Here is a 19,552-nt window from a genome sequence, read left to right as displayed (position 1 = left end):
GGTCTGCTGCATGCTCCACAACCTTGCCATCATGCGGGCACAGCCCTTGCCACCAGGCATACGGTGACCAGCTGAGGAGGAGGAGGCGGAAGCGGAAGGGAGGAGGCAATCCAAACAGCCCCTTTCTGCCCGGGCTGTCCACGATCGACTCATCCGGCTGCGATATGAGTGAACAAAACCCCAATTCCCCATTCAAGGATAGTCCCATACCTTACATCCCTTTGTTACTGACCATCACATCGTCCTCTTGGCCACAATGTTGAAATAAAATCCACCACAAAAGAAGAATTCCAATCCAACTTTATACATCAATCCATTGAATATTATATAACAAAGTCAACTAATCACCCTTAGTGCCTGTCTTCAGTGTGCCGTTGCCTGTCCTAGTGCTCCTACGAAATGCCACCCCTGTGGCTGCAGCATGGCTGATGGAAGGCTGTTGACTTTCAGTGGGGGAAGCTGCAGAGGGCCTTGCACGACAACCTCGAGCAGCTCTGGGCCAAGAAGGCCCAGTTGCGGACAACACCACCTCAGCATGGGTGGCAGCAATCTGGGCTGGCTGGCTGACGGGCACTAGCAAGGGCAGTGGCAGAGTGGCAGTGGTGGGAGGACGAATGCTGTCATCCAGAGAGAGGACAGTAGGTTCGTGCTCCACGGAACCACTGCCACTTCCCCCGGGGCGACACCTCAGCATTCCTAGCCATCTGTTGGAGGACAGATTGCAGGACTGTTGTGACACCCTGCAAACCCCTTTCCACACTGGTAAGCGCCGCCACGATGGCAACAGTCTAAACTTGCATGGCAGAAGTCTGAGCTTCCACTGCAGCACTGTAGGCGGTGGTGTGTCGTGCCCAGCCAGCTTCGCCTCTGACTGTCCCTTTTGAGCAGTTCGAATCGTTCCCACACCCCTGGGTTCTAGACACCGGACTTAGGTATAGGCGGCGATACAGAAAATCGAGTAGACAAGTGGTTTGGTGTAAGAAAACCAAAATTTTATTGAAAACAGAAATAAAACAATCTTATGAAAATTACTGGTATGAAAATTACAGGCATAAACAATTACACTTATATGGGAATGGGGAACACACGGCACATCGAGGGAAAACAACTACATTAAACAATCCCCTTATCCTTATCCCACCTCCTATACCCAACTAGATTAAGCTATGAGGGGCCAGGAATTCAAGCTCACCGATCCAAAACCTGTTGCTTAAACGGTTATGAGTTTTGAGGTCTGCTCCTGCTGTCCTTTGGGGTACCCCATCGCCACGTGGTCTCAGGGCGTGGCACTGAAGTTGTTGATGCGAAGCACCCTCCTTTTTCCTCAGCTACCATCGTCGTCTCGTCGCGATGGGTTTTCTTCTTCTCCCTCGGGCGGTCGTCGGCGGTAATGTTGCGGTCGGAGTCGATTGGCGGTCTTTATCGTCTAAAAGATTTTACTACCTATGCTTCGAACGCTAGTTTATTCGTCACGGGCGCTGCCGCCCACTCTTCAAACGCCTGCTTATTCGCACTGTTCATGCATGCAACGCCAACTTATTCACCAAATGCCAGCTTATAACTAGGCGTTTGGTTTTTCCCAATGCGTCTTTCGCTGCCCTTCTCTGCTTTTATCGGTTTACCTTCTTCTTCGTCTCGTCTCGTCTGCCCGTTTGTGGCCTGTGTGTCGTGTGTGGTTTTGAACTCGGGTCTTGTTCTCCTCCCGCGTTTAGCCCCGGTGTAATGGGCATCCTTGGTTGTTGAGCGGCGCGGGGAGCGAGAAGAGAGCTCGCCACGAGGCCAGGGCGCGAGTATGAGCGGTAGCAGGCCGAGGCCACAAGCAAGAGATCAGGGAGCTAAGCGAAGCGCCGATTACCACTGATGGGCCTACAATTATACCCGTTCTTCAACTCCTTATCTGCGTGCCAAATCAGGTCAGTCCATTGTCTTACTTTTGGCAGGCTTGTTTAAATGATTACAACCATTTACTTTAACAACTTTTGGAGTGGTTGTCTCCGTGCCTGCTTGTCTGCAGAACCTTGCTTTAAAAATCCTGTCAGTTTGGTCACGAGGTTGCAGAAGCCATTTTGGGTACCCTGGTTTTAATAACTTGTCCAAACAGGACCCCTTGATCCATAATTTCGGGGAATGTGGGAATTTTGAGAACTCTACAGCACTCAGACATTGGGTGGCTTCTGCTTGTGCTACAATGAAAGCTGAGGCATCAGTCATCAGACTCTGCATCATGGTCAGGTCCACAAGTGTGCTAATGGAGTTGGCCATCACTTCCATGCTGGAAATCATGGGTTCCAAGCTCTGCGCAAAGCCCTGTACAAGGTTGGTGCCGGATTCCTCCTTGCTCCTTGACCCAGGCTTTCTGGCAGGCCTGCCAATGCACCCAGCATTTCGTTGAGCATACCCATCAGCGTTCTTCTGTAGGCCGCCCCATCGAAGTCCTCATCTGAGTCCTCTGCAGCAGAACTCATTTGCAACCTCACCCTCCGGGGTGCTGGTACCTGCGCTACCCTTTCCCCCTGACCTGGCTGCAACCCACTCGTGCCCGTTGACTCGCCACGTGCAGAGCCAGCCTCTAAGCTACCTTCTAAAGTCCACACAGTGCCAGGTTCTGAGCTGGTGGCTGCAAGTGTCAGATCGAGTGACAGTGTTTCTTCTTCTTCATCACTCTCCTCTCCCTCTTCTTCTTGCACCGCTGCCTGGCCAGGTTGGATTTCTTGGGTCTCTGAAATGAGGAGGACACAAGGTTAGGGTTGTGGTGAGGGGTGGGAGGGAAAGCAAGAGGTGCATGCTTACACCATGTGCAGCTTGTAAAACAGAGGAGATTGTGGTATGAGGGGGAAGTGGGATCTGAGAAGGAGGATTACGTATGAGGATACCAGAATCTTGTATTCTTTCAGTCCTGTCGCTGACCACGGGCTCGGCTATGCCCATCCCAATAATGACCAACACCATCTCCTCCATTGGGGTCAGGTTATGTAGGCATGCCTGTCCCCCGCCAGTTTGGTCCTGCTGTCGCCAGTTGTGAGCCACCTTTTCCTGCAAGAGAGAGGGAATTGTGTTAGTGAGTGTGATGCAATGTATTTGGGTGAAGTGCCTGTCATGGTTGAATAGCTGACAGTGTGTGCAAGCTATGAGATGTGGGTGTGATGCTTGCAGCAGTGATAAGTATGTGAGGGTGAGGTAAAGCTATGAATGTGAGGTATGAGTCGTGTTTGGTCGAGATTGTTGGTAGTTGAGTGATGGGGGTGTGGTGCATTGAGCAGTGTGTGAGGCTAGTGGTGCAGATGGTGGGATATAGAAACATAGAAGATAGGAGCAGGAGTAGGCCATTCGGCCCTTCGAGCCTGCTCCGCCATTCAATGAGATCATGGCTGATCATCCAAATTCAGTACCCGGTCCCTGCCTTCTCCCCATATCCCTTGATCCCTTTAGCCTCAAGAAATATATCCAACTCTTTCTTGAATATATTTAATGAACTGGCCTCCACCGCCCTCTGTGGCAGAGAATTCCACAGGTTCACCACTCTCTGGGTGAAGAAATTCCTCCTCATTTCAGTCCTAAATGGCTTACCCCTTATCCTTAGACTATGACCCCTGGTTCTGGACTCCCCGGCCATCAGAAACATCCTTTATGCATCTACTCTGTCCAGGCCTGACAGAATTTTATAGGTTTCGATGAGATCCCCTCTCAATCTTCTAAACTCCAGTGAGTATAAGCCCAATTGACACAATCTCTCCTCATATGTCATTCCTGCCATCCCAGGTATCAGCCTGGTGAATCTTCGCTGCACTCCTTCCATGGCAAGAACGTCCTTCCTCAGGTAAGGCGACCAAAACTGCACACAATACTCAAGGTGTGGTCTCACCAAGGCCCTGTACAACTGCAGCAAGACATCCTTGTTCTTGTACTCGAACCCTCTTGCTACGAAGGCCAACACATCTTAACCGCCTGCTGCACCTGCATGCTTACCTTCAGCGATTGGTGCACAAGAACACCCAGGTCTCTTTGCACTTCCCCTTCTCCCAATCTATTGCCATTCAAATAATAATCTGCCTTCCTGTTTTTGCCACCAAAGTGGATAACCTCACATTTATCCACATTATAGTGCATTTGCCATGTCTCTGCCCAATCACCCAACCTGTCCAAATCGTACTGGAATTTCACGACATCCTCCTCACAGCATACCCTCCCACCCAGCTTTGTGTCGTCTGCAAATTTGGAGATATTACATCCAATTCCCTCGTCCAGATCATTAATATATATTGTGAACAGCTGGGGTCCTAGGACCAATCCTTGCGGTACCCCACTAGTCACTGCCTGCCACTCGGAAAACGACCCGTTTATTCCAACTCTTTGCTTTCTGTCCGCCAACCAGTTCTCCATCCAAGTCAATACCTTGCCCCCAATCCCATGTGCCTTAATTTTGCACGCTAATCTCTTATGCGGGACCTTATCGAAAGCCTTCTGAAAGTCCAAATACACCACATCTACTAGTTCTCCCTTATCTATTTTACCAGTTACATCCTCAAAAAATTCCAGTAGATTAGTCAAGCATGATTTACCTTTTGTAAATCCATGTTGACTTTGTCCGATCCAGTCACTGCTTTCCAAGTGCTCTGCTATTACATCTTTTATAATGGACTCCAGCATTTTCCCCACTACCGATGTCAAGCTTACCGGTCTATAATTCCCCGCCTTTTCTCTACCACCTTTTTTGAATAGTGGGGTAACATTAGCTACCCGCCAATCCATGGGTACCGTTCCAGAGTCTATCGTGTTCTGGAAGATGACCAGCAATACATCTACTATTTCTAGGGCCACTTTCTTAAGTACCCTGGGATGTAGATTATCAGGCCCTGGGGATTTATCGGCCTTCAGTCCCATCAATTTTCCGAACACCATTTCCCTACAAATACTGATTTCTTTCAGTTCCACCCTTTCATCAGACCCTATGTTCCCCGGCATCTCTGGGAGGTTATTTGTGTCCTCCTTTGTGAAGACAGAACCAAAATATGTATTTAGTTGGTTGCCATTTCTTTGTTCCCCATTATACATTCCCCCGATTCTGACTGCAAGGGACCTACGCTTGACTTCACCAATCTTTTTCTCTTCACATATCTATAAAAGCTTTTACAGTCAGTTTTTATGTTCCCTGCAAGCTTACTTTCATATTCTATTCATGGCTGATCATCCAAATTCAGTACCCTGTCCCTGCCTTCTCCCCATATCCCTTGATCCCTTTAGCCTTAAGAAATAAATCCAACTCTTTTTTGAATATATTTAATGAACTGGCCTCCACCGCCCTCTGTGGCAGAGAATTCCACAGGTTCACCACTCTCTGGGTGAAGAAATTCCTCCTCATTTCAGTCCTAAATGGCTTACCCCTTATCCTTAGACTATGACCCCTGGTTCTGGACTCCCCAGCCATCATAAACATCCTTCCTGCATCTAGTCTGTCCAGGCCTGACAGAATTTTATAAGTTTCGATGAGATCCCCTCTCAATCTTCTAAACTCCAGTGAGTATAAGCCCAATCGACACAATCTCTCCTCATAGGTCATTCCTGCCATCCCAGGTATCAGTCTGGTGAATCTTCGCTGCACTCCCTCCATGGCAAGAACATCCTTCCTCAGATAAGGCGACCAAAACTGCACACAATACTCAAGGTGTGGTCTCACCAAGGCCCTGTACAACTGCAGCAAGACATCCTTGTTCCTGTACTCGAATCCTCTCGCTATGAAGGCCAACATACCATTTGCCTTCTTAACCGCCTGCTGCACCTGCATGCTTACCTTCAGCGACTGGTGCACAAGGACACACAGGTCTCGTTGCACTTCCCCTTCTCCCAATCTATTGCCATTCAGATAATAATCTGCCTTCCTGTTTTTGCCACCAAAGTGGATAACCTCGCATTTATCCACATTATACTGCATCTGCCATGCATCTGCCCAATCACCCAACCTGTCCAAATCACACTGAAGTTTCTCAGCATCCTCCTCACAGCACACATGCCCACCCAGCTTTGTGTTGTCTGCAAACTTGGAGATATTACATCTAGTTCCCTTGTCTAGATCATTAACATATATATCGTGAATAGCTGGGGTCCAAGGACCGATCCCTGCGATACCCCAATAGTCACTGCCTGCCACTCGGAAAAAGACCCATTTATTCCAACACTTTGCTTCCTGCCTGCCAACCAGTTCTCTATCCAAGTCAATACCTTGCCCCCAATCCCATGTACTTTAACTTTACACACTAATCTCTTATGCGGGACCTTATCGAAAGCCTTCTGAAAGTCCAAATACACCACATCCACTGGTTCTCCCTTATCTATACTACCAGTTACATCCTCAAAAAATTCCAGTAGATTAGTCAAGCACAATTTACCTTTTGTAAATCCATGTTGATTTTGTCCGATCCTGTCATTGTTTTCTAAGTGCTCTGCTATTATATCTTTTATAATTACTCTAGCATTTTCCACACTACCGATGTCAGGTTTACCGGTCTATATTTCCCCATTTTCTCTCTACCACCTTTTTTGAATAGTGGGGTTATATTAGTTACCCTCCAATCCATTGGAACTGTTCCAGAGTCCATCGAATGTTGGAAGATGATCAGCAATGCATCTACTATTTCTAGGGCCACTTCCTTAAGTACCCTGGGATGTAGATTATCAGGCCCTGGGGATTTATCGACCTTCAATCCCGTCAATTTCCCTAACACCATTTCCCTACAAATACTGATTTCTTTCAGTTCCTCCCTCTCATTAGACCCTATGTTCCCCGACATCTCTGGGAGGTTATTTGTGTCCTCCTTTGTGAAGACAGAACCAAAGTATGTATTTAATTGGTCTGCCATTTCTTTGTTCCCCATTATAAATTCCCCTGATTCTGACTGCAAGGGACCTATGCTTGACTTCACCAATCTTTTTCTCTTCACATATCTATAGAAGCGTTTACAGTCAGTTTTTATGTTCTCTGCAAGCTTACTCTCATACTCTATTTCCCCCCTCTTAATTAATCCCTTTATCCTCCTTTGCTGAATCCTAAACTGCTCCCACTCCTCAGGTTTACTGCTTTTTCTGGCCAATTTATATGTCCTCTCCTTGGATCTTAAGCTATCCCTAATTTCCCTCGTTAGCCACGGTTGAGTCACCTTTTTTGTTTTATTTTTATGCCAAACAGGGATGAACAAATTCTGTAGTTCATCCATGTGATCTTTAAATGTTTGCCATTGCCTATCCACCGTCAACCCTTTAAGTAACGTTCCCCAATCCATCCTTGCCAACTCGCGCCTCATACCATCGTAGTTTCCTTTATTTAAATTCAGGACCCTAGTCTCTGAGTCAAATACTTCACTCTCCATCTTAATGAAGAATTATTTCATATTATGATCGCTCTGCCCCAAGGGGCCTTGCACAACAAGATTGCTAATTAATCCTTTCTCATTACATAATACCCAGTCTAAGATGGCCTGATCTCTAGTTGGTTCCTCGACATATTGGTCCAGGAAACCATCCCGTATACACTCCAGGAATTCCTCCTCCACAGTGTTGTTACTAATTTGGTTAGCCCAATCTATATGTAGATTAAAGTCACCCATGATAACTGCTGTGCCCTGATTGCACACGTCTCTAATTTCCCATTTAATGCCATCCCCAACCTCAGCATTACTGTTTGGGGGTCTGTATACAACTCCCACCAATATTTTCTGCCCCTTGGTATTTCTCAGCTCTACCCATACAGATTCCACATCATCAGAGCTATTGGCCCAGAAATTCGGGTCGGGGGCTTCCCGCGGGTGCAAGCCCCCGACCTGCACTTACCTTGCGCACCAGCAGTTGAGCTCTGGGCTCCCGTGGAATTCCGCTCCGGGGCCTGGCCCAGCTACCGGCACGCTGTGCTTGCGTGTCCCAGGGGCGTAGTTAGTGTGGGATCACGTGAGCCATGGGCAGCCAATCAGAGGAGGGAAAAGCCCTTTCATAAGATTGACAGGAAGACCTGTCTAAACTTATGAATATACGGGCCCCAAAATAACTGTAAACCTTCAAATAATTTTTTTTTAAATCACACTTTTTAAATAAACTATAAATTACATTAAATAACTATTCTAAACAATAATTTAAATTTTTGAAAAAAAATAATTTTTTTTAAAAACGGGGCTAAAAATAAACTTACCTTGCTTTAAAGTATTCAAAAATAATAAACCTGTGGAAAAAATGTTTTAATTTTAATTAATTGACCACTTACCTTTTAAAATGCAGGCCTTACGCCTGGTTTTTACATTTCTGAAATCTAAAGACTTACCCTCACGGAAAAACCTGTAAAAAAAACGTAAGTTCAAAGCGCACGCGCAGACTCCCGCGCGCACGTGTTTGACCTCTGAACCCCTTCGTTCAGAGGAACGGAAGTGCCAGTTTCCCGCGCATGCGCAGTGCATGCAAAAAACCGGCACTTCCATCGGGTCCACGCGTGAGTACCCCGTGTGTACTCACGCTTTGGGACCCGAATTTCTGGGCCAATATCCTTCCTTACTATTATGTTAATTTCCTCTTTAACCAGCAATGCTACCCCACCTCCTTTTCCTTTTTGCCTGTCTTTCCTGAATATTGAATACCCCTGGATGTTGAATTCCCAGCTTTGGTCACCCTGGAGCCATGTCTCCGTAATCCCAATTGTATCATATCCATTTACATCTATTTACGCAGCTAATTCATCCACCTTATTACGAATGCTTCTCGCATTAAGGCACAAAGCCTTCAGGTTTGTTTTTTTAACACTCTTAGACATTTTAGAATTATTATTTACTGTGGCCATGTTTGATTTACACCCTTGATTTCTCTGACTGCCACTTTTGCTTTTCTGCTTCCTGTCTTTTGCTTCTATCCTTGCTTCCCTTTCCTCTGTCTCCCTGCACAGGTTCCCAACCCCCTGCCTTCCAATAATGGTATAACTGCTTGTGTGAAGCAAGCAGTTTTCTTTTCATAACTGGGCCCCTAAGGTCCTCAGCTCCATCCTCATCAGCCGAGCTGGGAGAGGACCTCGTCCTCCAGCGAGCTATCTCCTGAGCTGTCCTTACCACCACTATCTGCTCATGTGCATCACCACGTGCTGACCCCTCTAACTCATTCTCTAACCCAGCCAGGGTGTCAATCTCTGTGCTGGTGCTTGACAGTGAGGGAGTGTGTGATTGTGCCTCTTCAGAAGGATTCTCCTCCTTTGAGAATTATTTTTCGGTGAACTGTGGTTGTTGAGAAGGACCTATAGGAAAGATAAACGGGACAATGGTGAGTATGGCTCTGAGAAGCTGGACAATTGTAGATGACGTGTATCATAATGCAACTTGACGTAGTCAAGCTGGCTGTGCATTTTTCTGTGCTCCATGAAGGGGTACAAGTCATAGAGTCATAGAGTAATACAGCACGGATAGAGGCCCTTCGGCCCATCGTGTCCGTGCCGGCCATCAAGCCCTGTCTAATCTAATCCCATATTCCAGCATTTGGTCCGTAGCCTTGTATGCTATGGCATTTCAAGTGCTCATCCAAATGCTTCTTAAATGTTGAGGGTTTCTGCCTCCACAACCCTTTCAGGCAGTGAGTTCCAGACTCCAACCACCCTCTGGGTGAAAAAGTTCTTTCTCAAATCCCCTCTAAACCTCCCGCCCTTTACCTTGAATCTATGCCCCCTAGTTATTGACCCCTCTACTAAGGGAAAAAGCTCCTCAGCATCCACCCTATCTATGCCCCTCATAATTTTGTACACCTCAATCATGTCCCCCCTCAGCCTCCTCTGCTCCAAGGAAAACAAACCCAATCTGCCCAGCCTCTCTTCATAGCTGAAGCGCTCCAGCCCTGGTAACATCCTGGTGAACCTCCTCTGCACCCTCTCTAACGCGATCACATCCTTCCTGTAGTGTGGCGACCAGAACTGCACACAGTATTCCAGCTGTGGCCTAACCAGTGTTTTATACAGCTCCATCATAACCTCCTTGCTCTTATATTCAATGCCTCGGCTAATGAAGGCAAGTATCCCATATGCCTTTTTTACCACCTTATCCACCTGTTCCGCCGCCTTCAGGGATCTGTGTACTTGCACACCCAGATCCCTCTGACCGTCCGTCTTGCCTAGGGTCTTTCCATTCATTGTGTATTCCCTTGCCTTGTTAGTCCCCCCAAAGTGCATCACCTCGCACTTTTCCAGGTTAAATTCCATTTGCCACTGTTCCGCCCATCTGACCAACCCATCTATATCGTCCTGCAGACTGAGGCTACCCTCCTCCCTATTCACCACCCTACAAATTTTTGTATCATCCGCGAACTTACTGATCATACCTTTTACATTCATATCCAAGTCATTAATGTAGACCACAAACAGCAAGGGACCCAGCACCGATCCCTGTGGTACCCCACTGGCCATAGGCTTCCAGTCACAAAAACAACCTTCGACCATCACCCTCTGCCTTCTGCCACTAAGCCAGTTTTGTATCCAATGTGCCAAGGCACCCTGGATTCCATGGGCTCTTACCTTCTTGACCAGTCTCCTGTGCGGGACTTTATCGAAGGCCTTACTGAAATCCATGTATACCACATCCACTGCGTTACCCTCATCCACACACCTAGTCACCCCCTCAAAAAATTCCATCAAATTAGTCAGACATGATCTTCCCTTGACAAAGCCATGTTGACTATCCCTGATTAATCCTTGCCTCTCCAAGTGGAGACAAATTTTGTCCCTCAGAATTTTTTCCAATAATTTTCCTACCACTGATGTTAGGCTCACTGGCCTGTAGTTCCCCGGTTTTTCCCTACTACCCTTCTTGAATAATGGTACTACATTAGCGGTTCTCCAGTCCTCTGGCACACCCCCTGTGGCCAGAGAGGTCCTGAATATATGTGTTAGAGCCCCCGCAATCTCTTCCTTTGCCTCACACAGCAGCCTGGGATACATTTCATCCGGGCCTGGGGATTTATCCATTTTTTGGCCAGCTAAAACCGCCAATACCTCCTCCCTCTCGATGTTAATATGTTCGAGCATATCGCAGTCCCCCCCGCCCTATTTCTATGTCTACATCGTCCTTCTCCATAGTGAAGACAGATGCAAAAAATTCATTTAGAACCACTCCTACATCTTCCGGCTCCACACACAGATTGCCACTTTTGTCCCTAATGGGCCCTATTTTTTCCCTGGTTATCCTCTTACCCTTAATAGACTTATAAAACATCTTAGGATTATCCTTTATTTTGCTCGCCAGTGTTATTTCATGGCCCCTCCTTGATCTCCTAATTTCTTTTTTAAGTATCCCCCTGCACTTTTTGTACTCCTCTAGGGCTTCCTCCATCTTTAGCCTTTTGTATCTACCAAAAGCCCTCCTTTTTTTCCTAATCCATTCTCGTATATCCCCTGACATCCAAGGTTCCCTGTGGTTTTTGGAACCACTCTTGACCTTTACAGGAACATGTTGCCATTGTATGATCTCAATCTCCCTTCTGAAAGCCTCCCATTGCTCCGATGCGGATTTTCCTACAAGTAGCTGATCCCAGTCCATTTTGGCCAGATCCTGCCTTATCCTATTAAAATCGGCCTTCCCCCAATTTAGAACATTTATTTCCGGCCCATCCCTGTCCTTTTCCATGACCACCTTAAATCTTACCATATTATGGTCACTATCACCAAAGTGCTCACCTACTAGCACTTTTTCCACTTGGCCGGCCACATTCCCTAGAATTAGGTCCAGTACCGCCCCCTCTCTTGTAGGACTTTCTACATGCTGGCTCAAAAAGCTCTCCTGGATGCACTTTAAGAATTCTACACCCTCTGAGCCTTTCACACTCTGACTATCCCAGTTAATATTGGGGAAGTTGAAATCCCCCATTATTATTACCCTATTATTTGTACATTTCTCTGAGATTTGCCTACATATCTGTTCCTCTATCTCCCCCTGACTGTTTGGAGGCCTATAGTACACTCCCAGCAAGGTGCTTGCCCCCTTTTTGTTTTTAAGCTCCACTCATATGGCCTCATTAGAGGACCCTGCTAATATATCATCCCTCCTTACTGCAGTAATTGACTCCTTAATTAATATTGCGACACCCCCTCCTCTTATACCTCCCCCTCTGTCTCGCCTGAAGATTCTGTACCCCGGAATATTGAGCTGCCAGTCTTGCCCCTCCCTCAACCATGTCTCCGTGATAGCAACAATATCATACTCCCATGTGTTTATCAACACCTTCAGTTCATCCACCTTATTTGCAAGACTCCTTGCATTAAAATAGATGCATCCAGCCTTGCCCTTATATATTTGCCCTGTCTACCAAGCTGACTTGTTTTTTTCTCTATAATTGGCAGCACATCACCCCCTATTTCAGCTCCCCTCTGTATCCCATCCCCCTGCCAAGTTAGTTTAAACCCCCCCCAACAGTGCTAGCAAACCTCCCCGCAAGGATATTTGTCCCGCTCTGGTTCAGGTGCAACCCGTCCGACTTGTACAAGTCCCACCTTTCCCAGAAGCAGGCCCAGTGATCCAGGAAAGTAAAACCCTCCCCCCTACACCAACTCCTTAGCCACGCATTCATCTGCTCTATCCTCCTATTCCTATACTTACTATCACATGGCACTGGGAGTAATCCAGAGATTACAACCTTCGAGGTCCTGCTCTTTAATCTGTTACCTAGCTCCCTAAATTCTTGATGCAGGACCTCATCCCCCTTCCTTCCTATGTCGTTGGTCCCAATGTGGACCACGACCTCTGCCTGCTCACCCTCCCCCTTAAGAATGCCCTGTAGCCGCTCAGTGACATCCCAGACCCTGGCCCCAGGGAGGCAACAAACCATCCTGGAGTCACGTTTGCGGCCACAGAAACGCCTATCTGTTCCCCTTACGATAGAATCCCCTACCACTATTGCTCTCCCACTCTTTTTCCTCCCTTTCTGAGCAGCAGAAGCGTCCCTGGTGCCAGGAAGCTGGCTGCTGCTGCCTTCCCCTGGTGAGTCACCCCCCTCAACAGTATCCAACTTGGTATACTTGTTTGAAAGTAATAAGTTTCAGCCTCAAAATCCTTTGGATTCATTAAGAGTCATTGATGTATATTGTTAGCCTTCTTAAATAATTGGGGAATACATGAATTATACAAAATAAAGGAAGCATAAATTATTTCTGAGAAGTTTGCAGCAACTTAATCAGGAAAATCTGCAGGTTTTGGGAATTGAATTTCTTTTGGTTGATGTAGACCAAACAGTTTGTACAGTGCAATGCATCTGCAGTGAAACATATATGAAATTTGGAAAATTTGCAGAAGTTCTGCAGTTGTTCGGAGAAGGGAGAATTAGGTTTTGAAAATAAGGGGAAAATAAATAGCAGTTAATAAACAAGTGCAGGAGCTAATAATACTAATGCAGGCGGAAATATATCACTGACAAGTAACTAACCTGTCGTGCTTTCATTACATTTTTAAATTGTGAAGAAGTAAGGGAAGGAACTACTTATGTATTTACTTATCTCTGCAAAGGCATCACTTATAATACATTATAAGTGATGCCTTTGTGATTGACATCTATGGTAATCGGAATGGTTAGAGTTAATTGCCCAATATAGGCAGTTGCCCATCATAACCACAAGCAGGATAAATGGATGGGACTTTCTGCCACTAAGCCGAGTTGATATTAGCAATTGTTATCTATGCTAATCATTTGCTGCTGGCACAAAATCTGCTCACAAATACAACTTTAAAAACTCCATATAAATTTTAAACAGTTTTTATTAACAATAACATAGATTAATGATTTGAAGAAAGTAATTCAGCCACTGAATCAGGCGACAGCTGTGAAATCATTTAACTTTGTTTTTGGTATTTATAATGTCCTTTTGAATCACTCCGAAGTATCAGTTATTATTGTACACTTTTAACTGCAGTAGTTGCTTATACTCAGAGACTGTGGAAACTCCCAGTTCCCCCAGTCTTTCTGGGCTATGCAGCAACTGCAGTTGAGACAATGGACAACCCAATTCTGTTGTCAGCTGTGCACCAGAACATCACCACAGGAATGCTTCTCCCATGATTTTCCTTTCCCCTTGTAGGAAGGCAACTGAACTGCATGGATCATTGAACCTGCATCCCTTTACTGCCACGGTGCACCTTGTCGGAGCAGCACTGCTCTGCAGTACTATGCTGCCTTCCAAATAGCCATTATATAGAGTCATGTTTGTTTTTTAATTTAATGGGATAGCCTTTGCACTTTATAGTTCTGGATTTTATCTATTATTTCTATCTGTAGAGATTTGCCAATACAAACTAAACTTAATTAAAATGGCACTCTTTTGAGGTTGTAGTATAATATGTAAGCTTTCACACCAGTGATGATGCCTTACTGTTTTGTCTCAAATTACTTCTCACAGTTAGTAATTGAACATCCCATGCTATATTTTTTGCAATAATTTAGTGATCTAATTATCACCCTTAACACATCCCACTGATTTTTTTCTTTAATGAACATCATATTGAACCTACATTGCTGCTTGTTTTATTGTTTGATATATAAACCTTTAAATTTTACACTTGTTCAATATTCTGTGAATGAAATTTTATAAACCAGATTTAATTCAGCAAGATTTATTCTGTAAAATTATCAAAATACAGGACAAATCAAATCAGCATTCAAAGATAATTTGAAATAACAAGACCGTATGGTATTCTGACCATTTCAGATTTATTAGAATTGCAATTTTTAAAAACATGGTTTCCCTTTCATTATTTTTTTAAAAATGTATTCCCCAGTCAAAAGAAAGGATATGCTTGTGGAGCTTGGCTTCTGAGAGGCCTTTAGCTGGGGGAATAAATTCATGTCACTGATCAGTTGAAAGTAATTCTTTCACTCTAGAATATGTTTATATTACATACCTTTGACTTATAGCTATAACTTTTATTTTATTTGTGAAAATATTAGTCTGATACTGGTGAAATCCATGATCGTGCAGAGCTAGATACAATTATTGAAGAAGATGTCAGACCAGTACTCTTTGATTCACATTCAGCTTTGAATGAACAAGACCTGATTCAGGAATTGTTTGCTAAAAGTTCCTCATCGCAAATGGCTGATAAGGGTAAGTACAGTACATCACCACCTGCTCTTTCTATCTAAGTGCAGCAATATCATTTTTGATTGGGTTAATCATACTTTTGTATGTTGTTTTTGTTTGGGAAATTTAATTTAGAAGACACTTTGCATGGTTGGTTTAACTGTTATGTACTAGACCTTTCTTCTCTGTAGTTGCAAATAATGGCTTTTTTTCATGGGATCAGTCCACCACCATCTTCTCAGGGCAACTAGGGATGGGCAATAAATGTCAGACTTGTCAGTGACATCCACATACTGAGAATTTTTTTTTTTTTAAGTCTGAAATTTAAAATTATTTTCTTTAAATCCCTTTATGGTCTTGCTCTCCCTACCTTCGTAACAGCCTCCAGCCCGACCTTTATCCACTCTCGCGAACTCTCCATTCGTCTGACTATGGGCTCTTGGGCATCTCCCCCCACTTTTACCCCTCCATTAGTGGCTATGCTTTCAGTTGCCTAGGTCTCACTCTGGAATTCCCTTCCCAAACTTGCACTGAAAAATACAGGCCTCACAGACATAATGGCCTAGAAATTCGATCGCGCAGTACCAGTTTTTCAGGCGCTAAATGGTATTTGCTGTTGCCATTTCTGTGTTCTGTATTGTTCCCCTGTTGTCTGCAGCCAGAGTGCAGCATCCTTTTAAGAGTTGCTGGCTGCCTTTAACTGGCATTAGAGACGCCCGATCTCTGGCTCCCCAAACAGGCGTGCAGCCAATAAATTGCACATGGAGCGATGGCTACACACCTGGCTCATGATAATGAGCCTACGACACGAATAATATGTGCTACCTGGGTCAGGACAGCCAGCAGGCAGAGAAAGGAGAGTACAACTATTAGGAACAGGAGTCGGCTATTTAGGCCATCGAGCCTGTTCCGCCATTCAATCGCAGTGCTTTCAATAAATATAGACTCACCAAAAGAAAATCACATCACATTTGTCTGTTCTCCCTCAGCACCCTCGCTGTCAAAGACTTCTGCCAAGTTCCTTCATAAAATAGAAATCTACATTCCCCCTATCATCTTCCAAACCCTCCAACATTGAAACATAAACAGAAATCAACTCAGAACTCTATGTGCACAAAAAATGTTTGCAATCACCAAAAAGTTAAATAACATTCCAATCATCCTATCTACAGCTAATTCTACACAATGGGCCAGAAATTTGGGTCCCCACGGGTGAGTACGCACTGGGCCAACGAAAGGGCGTAGGGCCAACGAAAGTGCCAGTTTCGTGCATGCACTGCGCATGCGCGGGAAACCGGAACTTCCGTTCCCTTCAAGGAAGGGGTTCACAGGTCGAACGCGTGCGCCAGAGAGGCAGCGCGTACGCCTGGAACTTCCATTTTTTTTTTACAGATTTCTCCAGAAGGGTAAGTCTCCAGCAGCTACGCTTTTAAAAAGCATTCGCAAGGCCTGCTTTTAACAGGGTAAGTGGTGAATTAAGTAAAATTAAAACATTTTCTCCACAGGTTTATTATTTTTAAATACTTTAAAGAAAGGCAAGTTTATTTTTAGCCCTGTTAAAAACTGTAATTAATTTTTTCAAAAATTTAAATTATTGGTTTAAAATAGTTATTTTATGTAATGTATAGTTACTTTAAAAATGTGATTTTTTTTTTTACATTTACTTGAAGTTTTAGTTATGTTTTGGGGCCGATCTCTAATTCATAGATTTGACAAGTCTTCCTGTCAAATCTATGAATAGAGATTCCCTGCTACGATTGGCTCTCCATGGCCCATGAGATCCCAGGGGACGCTGCGAACTAACTGCGCCCCTGGGATACGCAAGCACTGCACGCTGGCAGTTGGAGGAGCCCCAGGATCGGAATCCCACGCGGGCCCACAGCACAATGGCCGGCGCGCTAGGTAAGTGCAGGTCGGGTGCTTGCACCCACGGGAAGCCTTCGACCCAAATTTCTGGCCCATTGAGTTTACTCTGTACCAGCTGACTTACTTGTTCAAGCTTCTAATCTACTACTCCTACAAGGCGCTCCCTGTGTGAGATGAGATTGAGTGGTGGTTGGCTGAGATGGTTCCCCTGAGGGTGACTCTTGTCCCAGAGAAGCCTTTCTCTTGCAGTGGGAAGGGGTGTTGAGCCCAAGTCTGATGCTCCATTGGAGGGGGACCTTAAGACAGCAGGATCAATACTACTTTCTGGAGAGACAGCAACACCTGCAACGTCTGCACCCCCTCCTTCCAGCCCACTGGTGCAGAGCACAGGCTCAGAGGAGAGACTTGTCAGGAGCAGTCTAGACCAACCAAAGTCTTGAAAGCCCTGTGAAACGGTCCTGTTCAAAGCAGCTACAGCAGCACCGTTAGCTGTCACTGCAGAAGCCAATGTTCTTGGAGGCTGTTCCTGTGACTTGATACTGCAGTAATCTCCCAGACTGTCATAGTCGCCAGGGTGTTCTGCAGGTTATAGGGAACCTCCTGCAATGTGTTGCAGATGCAGGTAGTGGACTCCTCCCACTTGTCCATCATCTCAAACATATACATGGAAACTGTCTCCACTACCAGACATGAGATTGATACTCCCTAATCATGGCTCTTTTCAAGGCAGGGCCTCTGAGATCTGGGTCCTGAGGCCCCTCAGCCGAAGGGGGTCATTTCTCCATCCTCTGTGGAGGAACAGATCTCTTTAACTACCAGCTCCACATTTCTCACTAGGGAGTTAAATTGGAGCGGCTCCATTTCCAGCTTCGTACCCGCCAATCTGAAATGTTATCGCTGCTGGTTTTGGCAGCGGCTGAGGCGCCCATGATGGAAGCCTCATTAATAAATGAGTAAATGCAAATTGGGCCTCTCCACGACGTCACTGGGACCACAATGGTATTTTATCATACTCCTGAGCAGAGCACCAAATATCGGAAAGCCAATGTCAATTAAAGTAAGTACTGCTCCTTCGGGCCCTACAAGGAAACCCTGAGCCTTCCTTCTCCATTCCCCAACCGTGATAACCTCCGGACCCCTCCTCACCACTTACCTTATGTCAGGGACATTATCTCGGGTCCTGGCAACGGTCTCTTGCCACCCGAAATCCTGCTCCTGATCACCAGCCAGGTAGTGATTCCCAGAAGCTCTTTTTCAGGACTCCTTGTGGGCCAGGTGGAGCAGGAGTGCTCCCCAGCCCCTCGACATTGCCCAACCCCAATTACCAGCCTCCACTCCTCCCAATTGAGTCCAATGAGGCCCAGGGTTAAATTGTTCTGTGCCTTACGTTGCTAGGCGGGGTTGGGCGGGGGGGGAACCGGATGGTTTGCCGATTGCTAAAGCCCCCACCCACACAAATCCCATGTTGAAACCCAGGCTAGAGAATCAGTCATCAGCACTTAAAGCTCTTATTACAGCATGGCAAAAGATGTCCTCACTGCCATAGGTATTCCAGTAGCTTTTTTTAATAAATGCTTTTTAAAATAAATACACCCGCACACCCCTTATCTTAAGTATTGAAAATTGTTTTGATAATACTAGAATTGACTCCCACTGCCTGAAACATGTTGGAATGTCGATGATATAATTACAAAACCACTAGGAAACTTCACATCCCAACTCATTTCAGAAGGAAGTTTTGCCATTGCAATTCTTTGTAACCAGTGGATTCTATCACATAAAATCCCAAAAGTGTATACAACAATCATAAGTAATAATTCTTTTAATCATACAGAAGCTGTGTACATATTCCATTTACAAATAAAATCCATGGAAATTTCAATAATGAAAATTACAATTTGCTAGAGTGTAATTGTTAGCATGTAGCAAGCGATGTTCAGGATGTTGCTGCTAGAAGGAACTGTGGGCTAAAAATTCGGGTGGTTTATGCCACCCGTTAATGCCATGAAATGTCGAAAAAACGTCAGCCCATGCTCTTCCGCCAGCTGGTGGCAGATCCTGTGGTGGGCACTATTTTGCGTGGACCGGTAGCACTGCCGGTAAACGCGATCACTGGAAGGATTTAAAACAAAGAGATCGTGACATCAGTGCATGTGCAACGCTCACTTGACACCCGATCTGCAGCATTGGATTTCACCGTTCAACTTACCAGCATGGCTAAACAACAACAGGGAGAGCAGGCATTCAACAGCAGGAAGGAAGCTCCAACAATGATATTTAAAGGGATCATCAGCAATCAGTTGCACCTGACAATGTTATGCAGTTTGAGTGGCTCTGTGCTACTTTCTGCAACTCCAGCAGCTTTCTTTACTTCTTTCAAGGTTCTTAGGTAACAGGGAGTGTTGTTGCAAGTGCAGAACTCCTTTATTATTTTTTAAAGGCTTCTGCTCACCACACTTGCTCATAGTCATGGGGGCTGTACTGGCAGTCGACCTCGCACTCCAGGATCTAAGGCAGAGGGAGCGGAAGCAGCGAGGAAGACGGGAACATGCACACAGAGGGAGGAGGAGGAGGGCCATGAGGGCTCTCAACAGGAGGGTCTTCTGAGACATAAGCGAG

General features: G+C 45.5%; 1 protein-coding gene across 1 annotated transcript in view; it reads left to right on the top strand.

Annotated features, from left to right (window-relative positions):
- LOC147124413 (uncharacterized) overlaps positions 1-19,552 on the top strand; it is a 69,387-nt gene that overhangs the window by 22,549 nt on the left and 27,286 nt on the right. The window contains exon 5 of the mRNA XM_085969122.1: positions 14,935-15,091. Coding sequence (XP_085825248.1) covers positions 14,935-15,091 — 157 coding nt within the window. The remainder of the gene's footprint in view (positions 1-14,934; positions 15,092-19,552) is intronic.

This window comes from Somniosus microcephalus, chromosome 1 (genome assembly GCF_052327205.1).
Source record: "Somniosus microcephalus isolate GS21.2 chromosome 1, FLI_Smic_1.0, whole genome shotgun sequence".
In the NCBI taxonomy this organism is placed as follows: Eukaryota; Metazoa; Chordata; class Chondrichthyes; order Squaliformes; family Somniosidae; genus Somniosus; species Somniosus microcephalus.
Note: the sequence above shows the minus strand (reverse complement) of the source record. Positions and strands in the feature narration are given on the sequence as shown.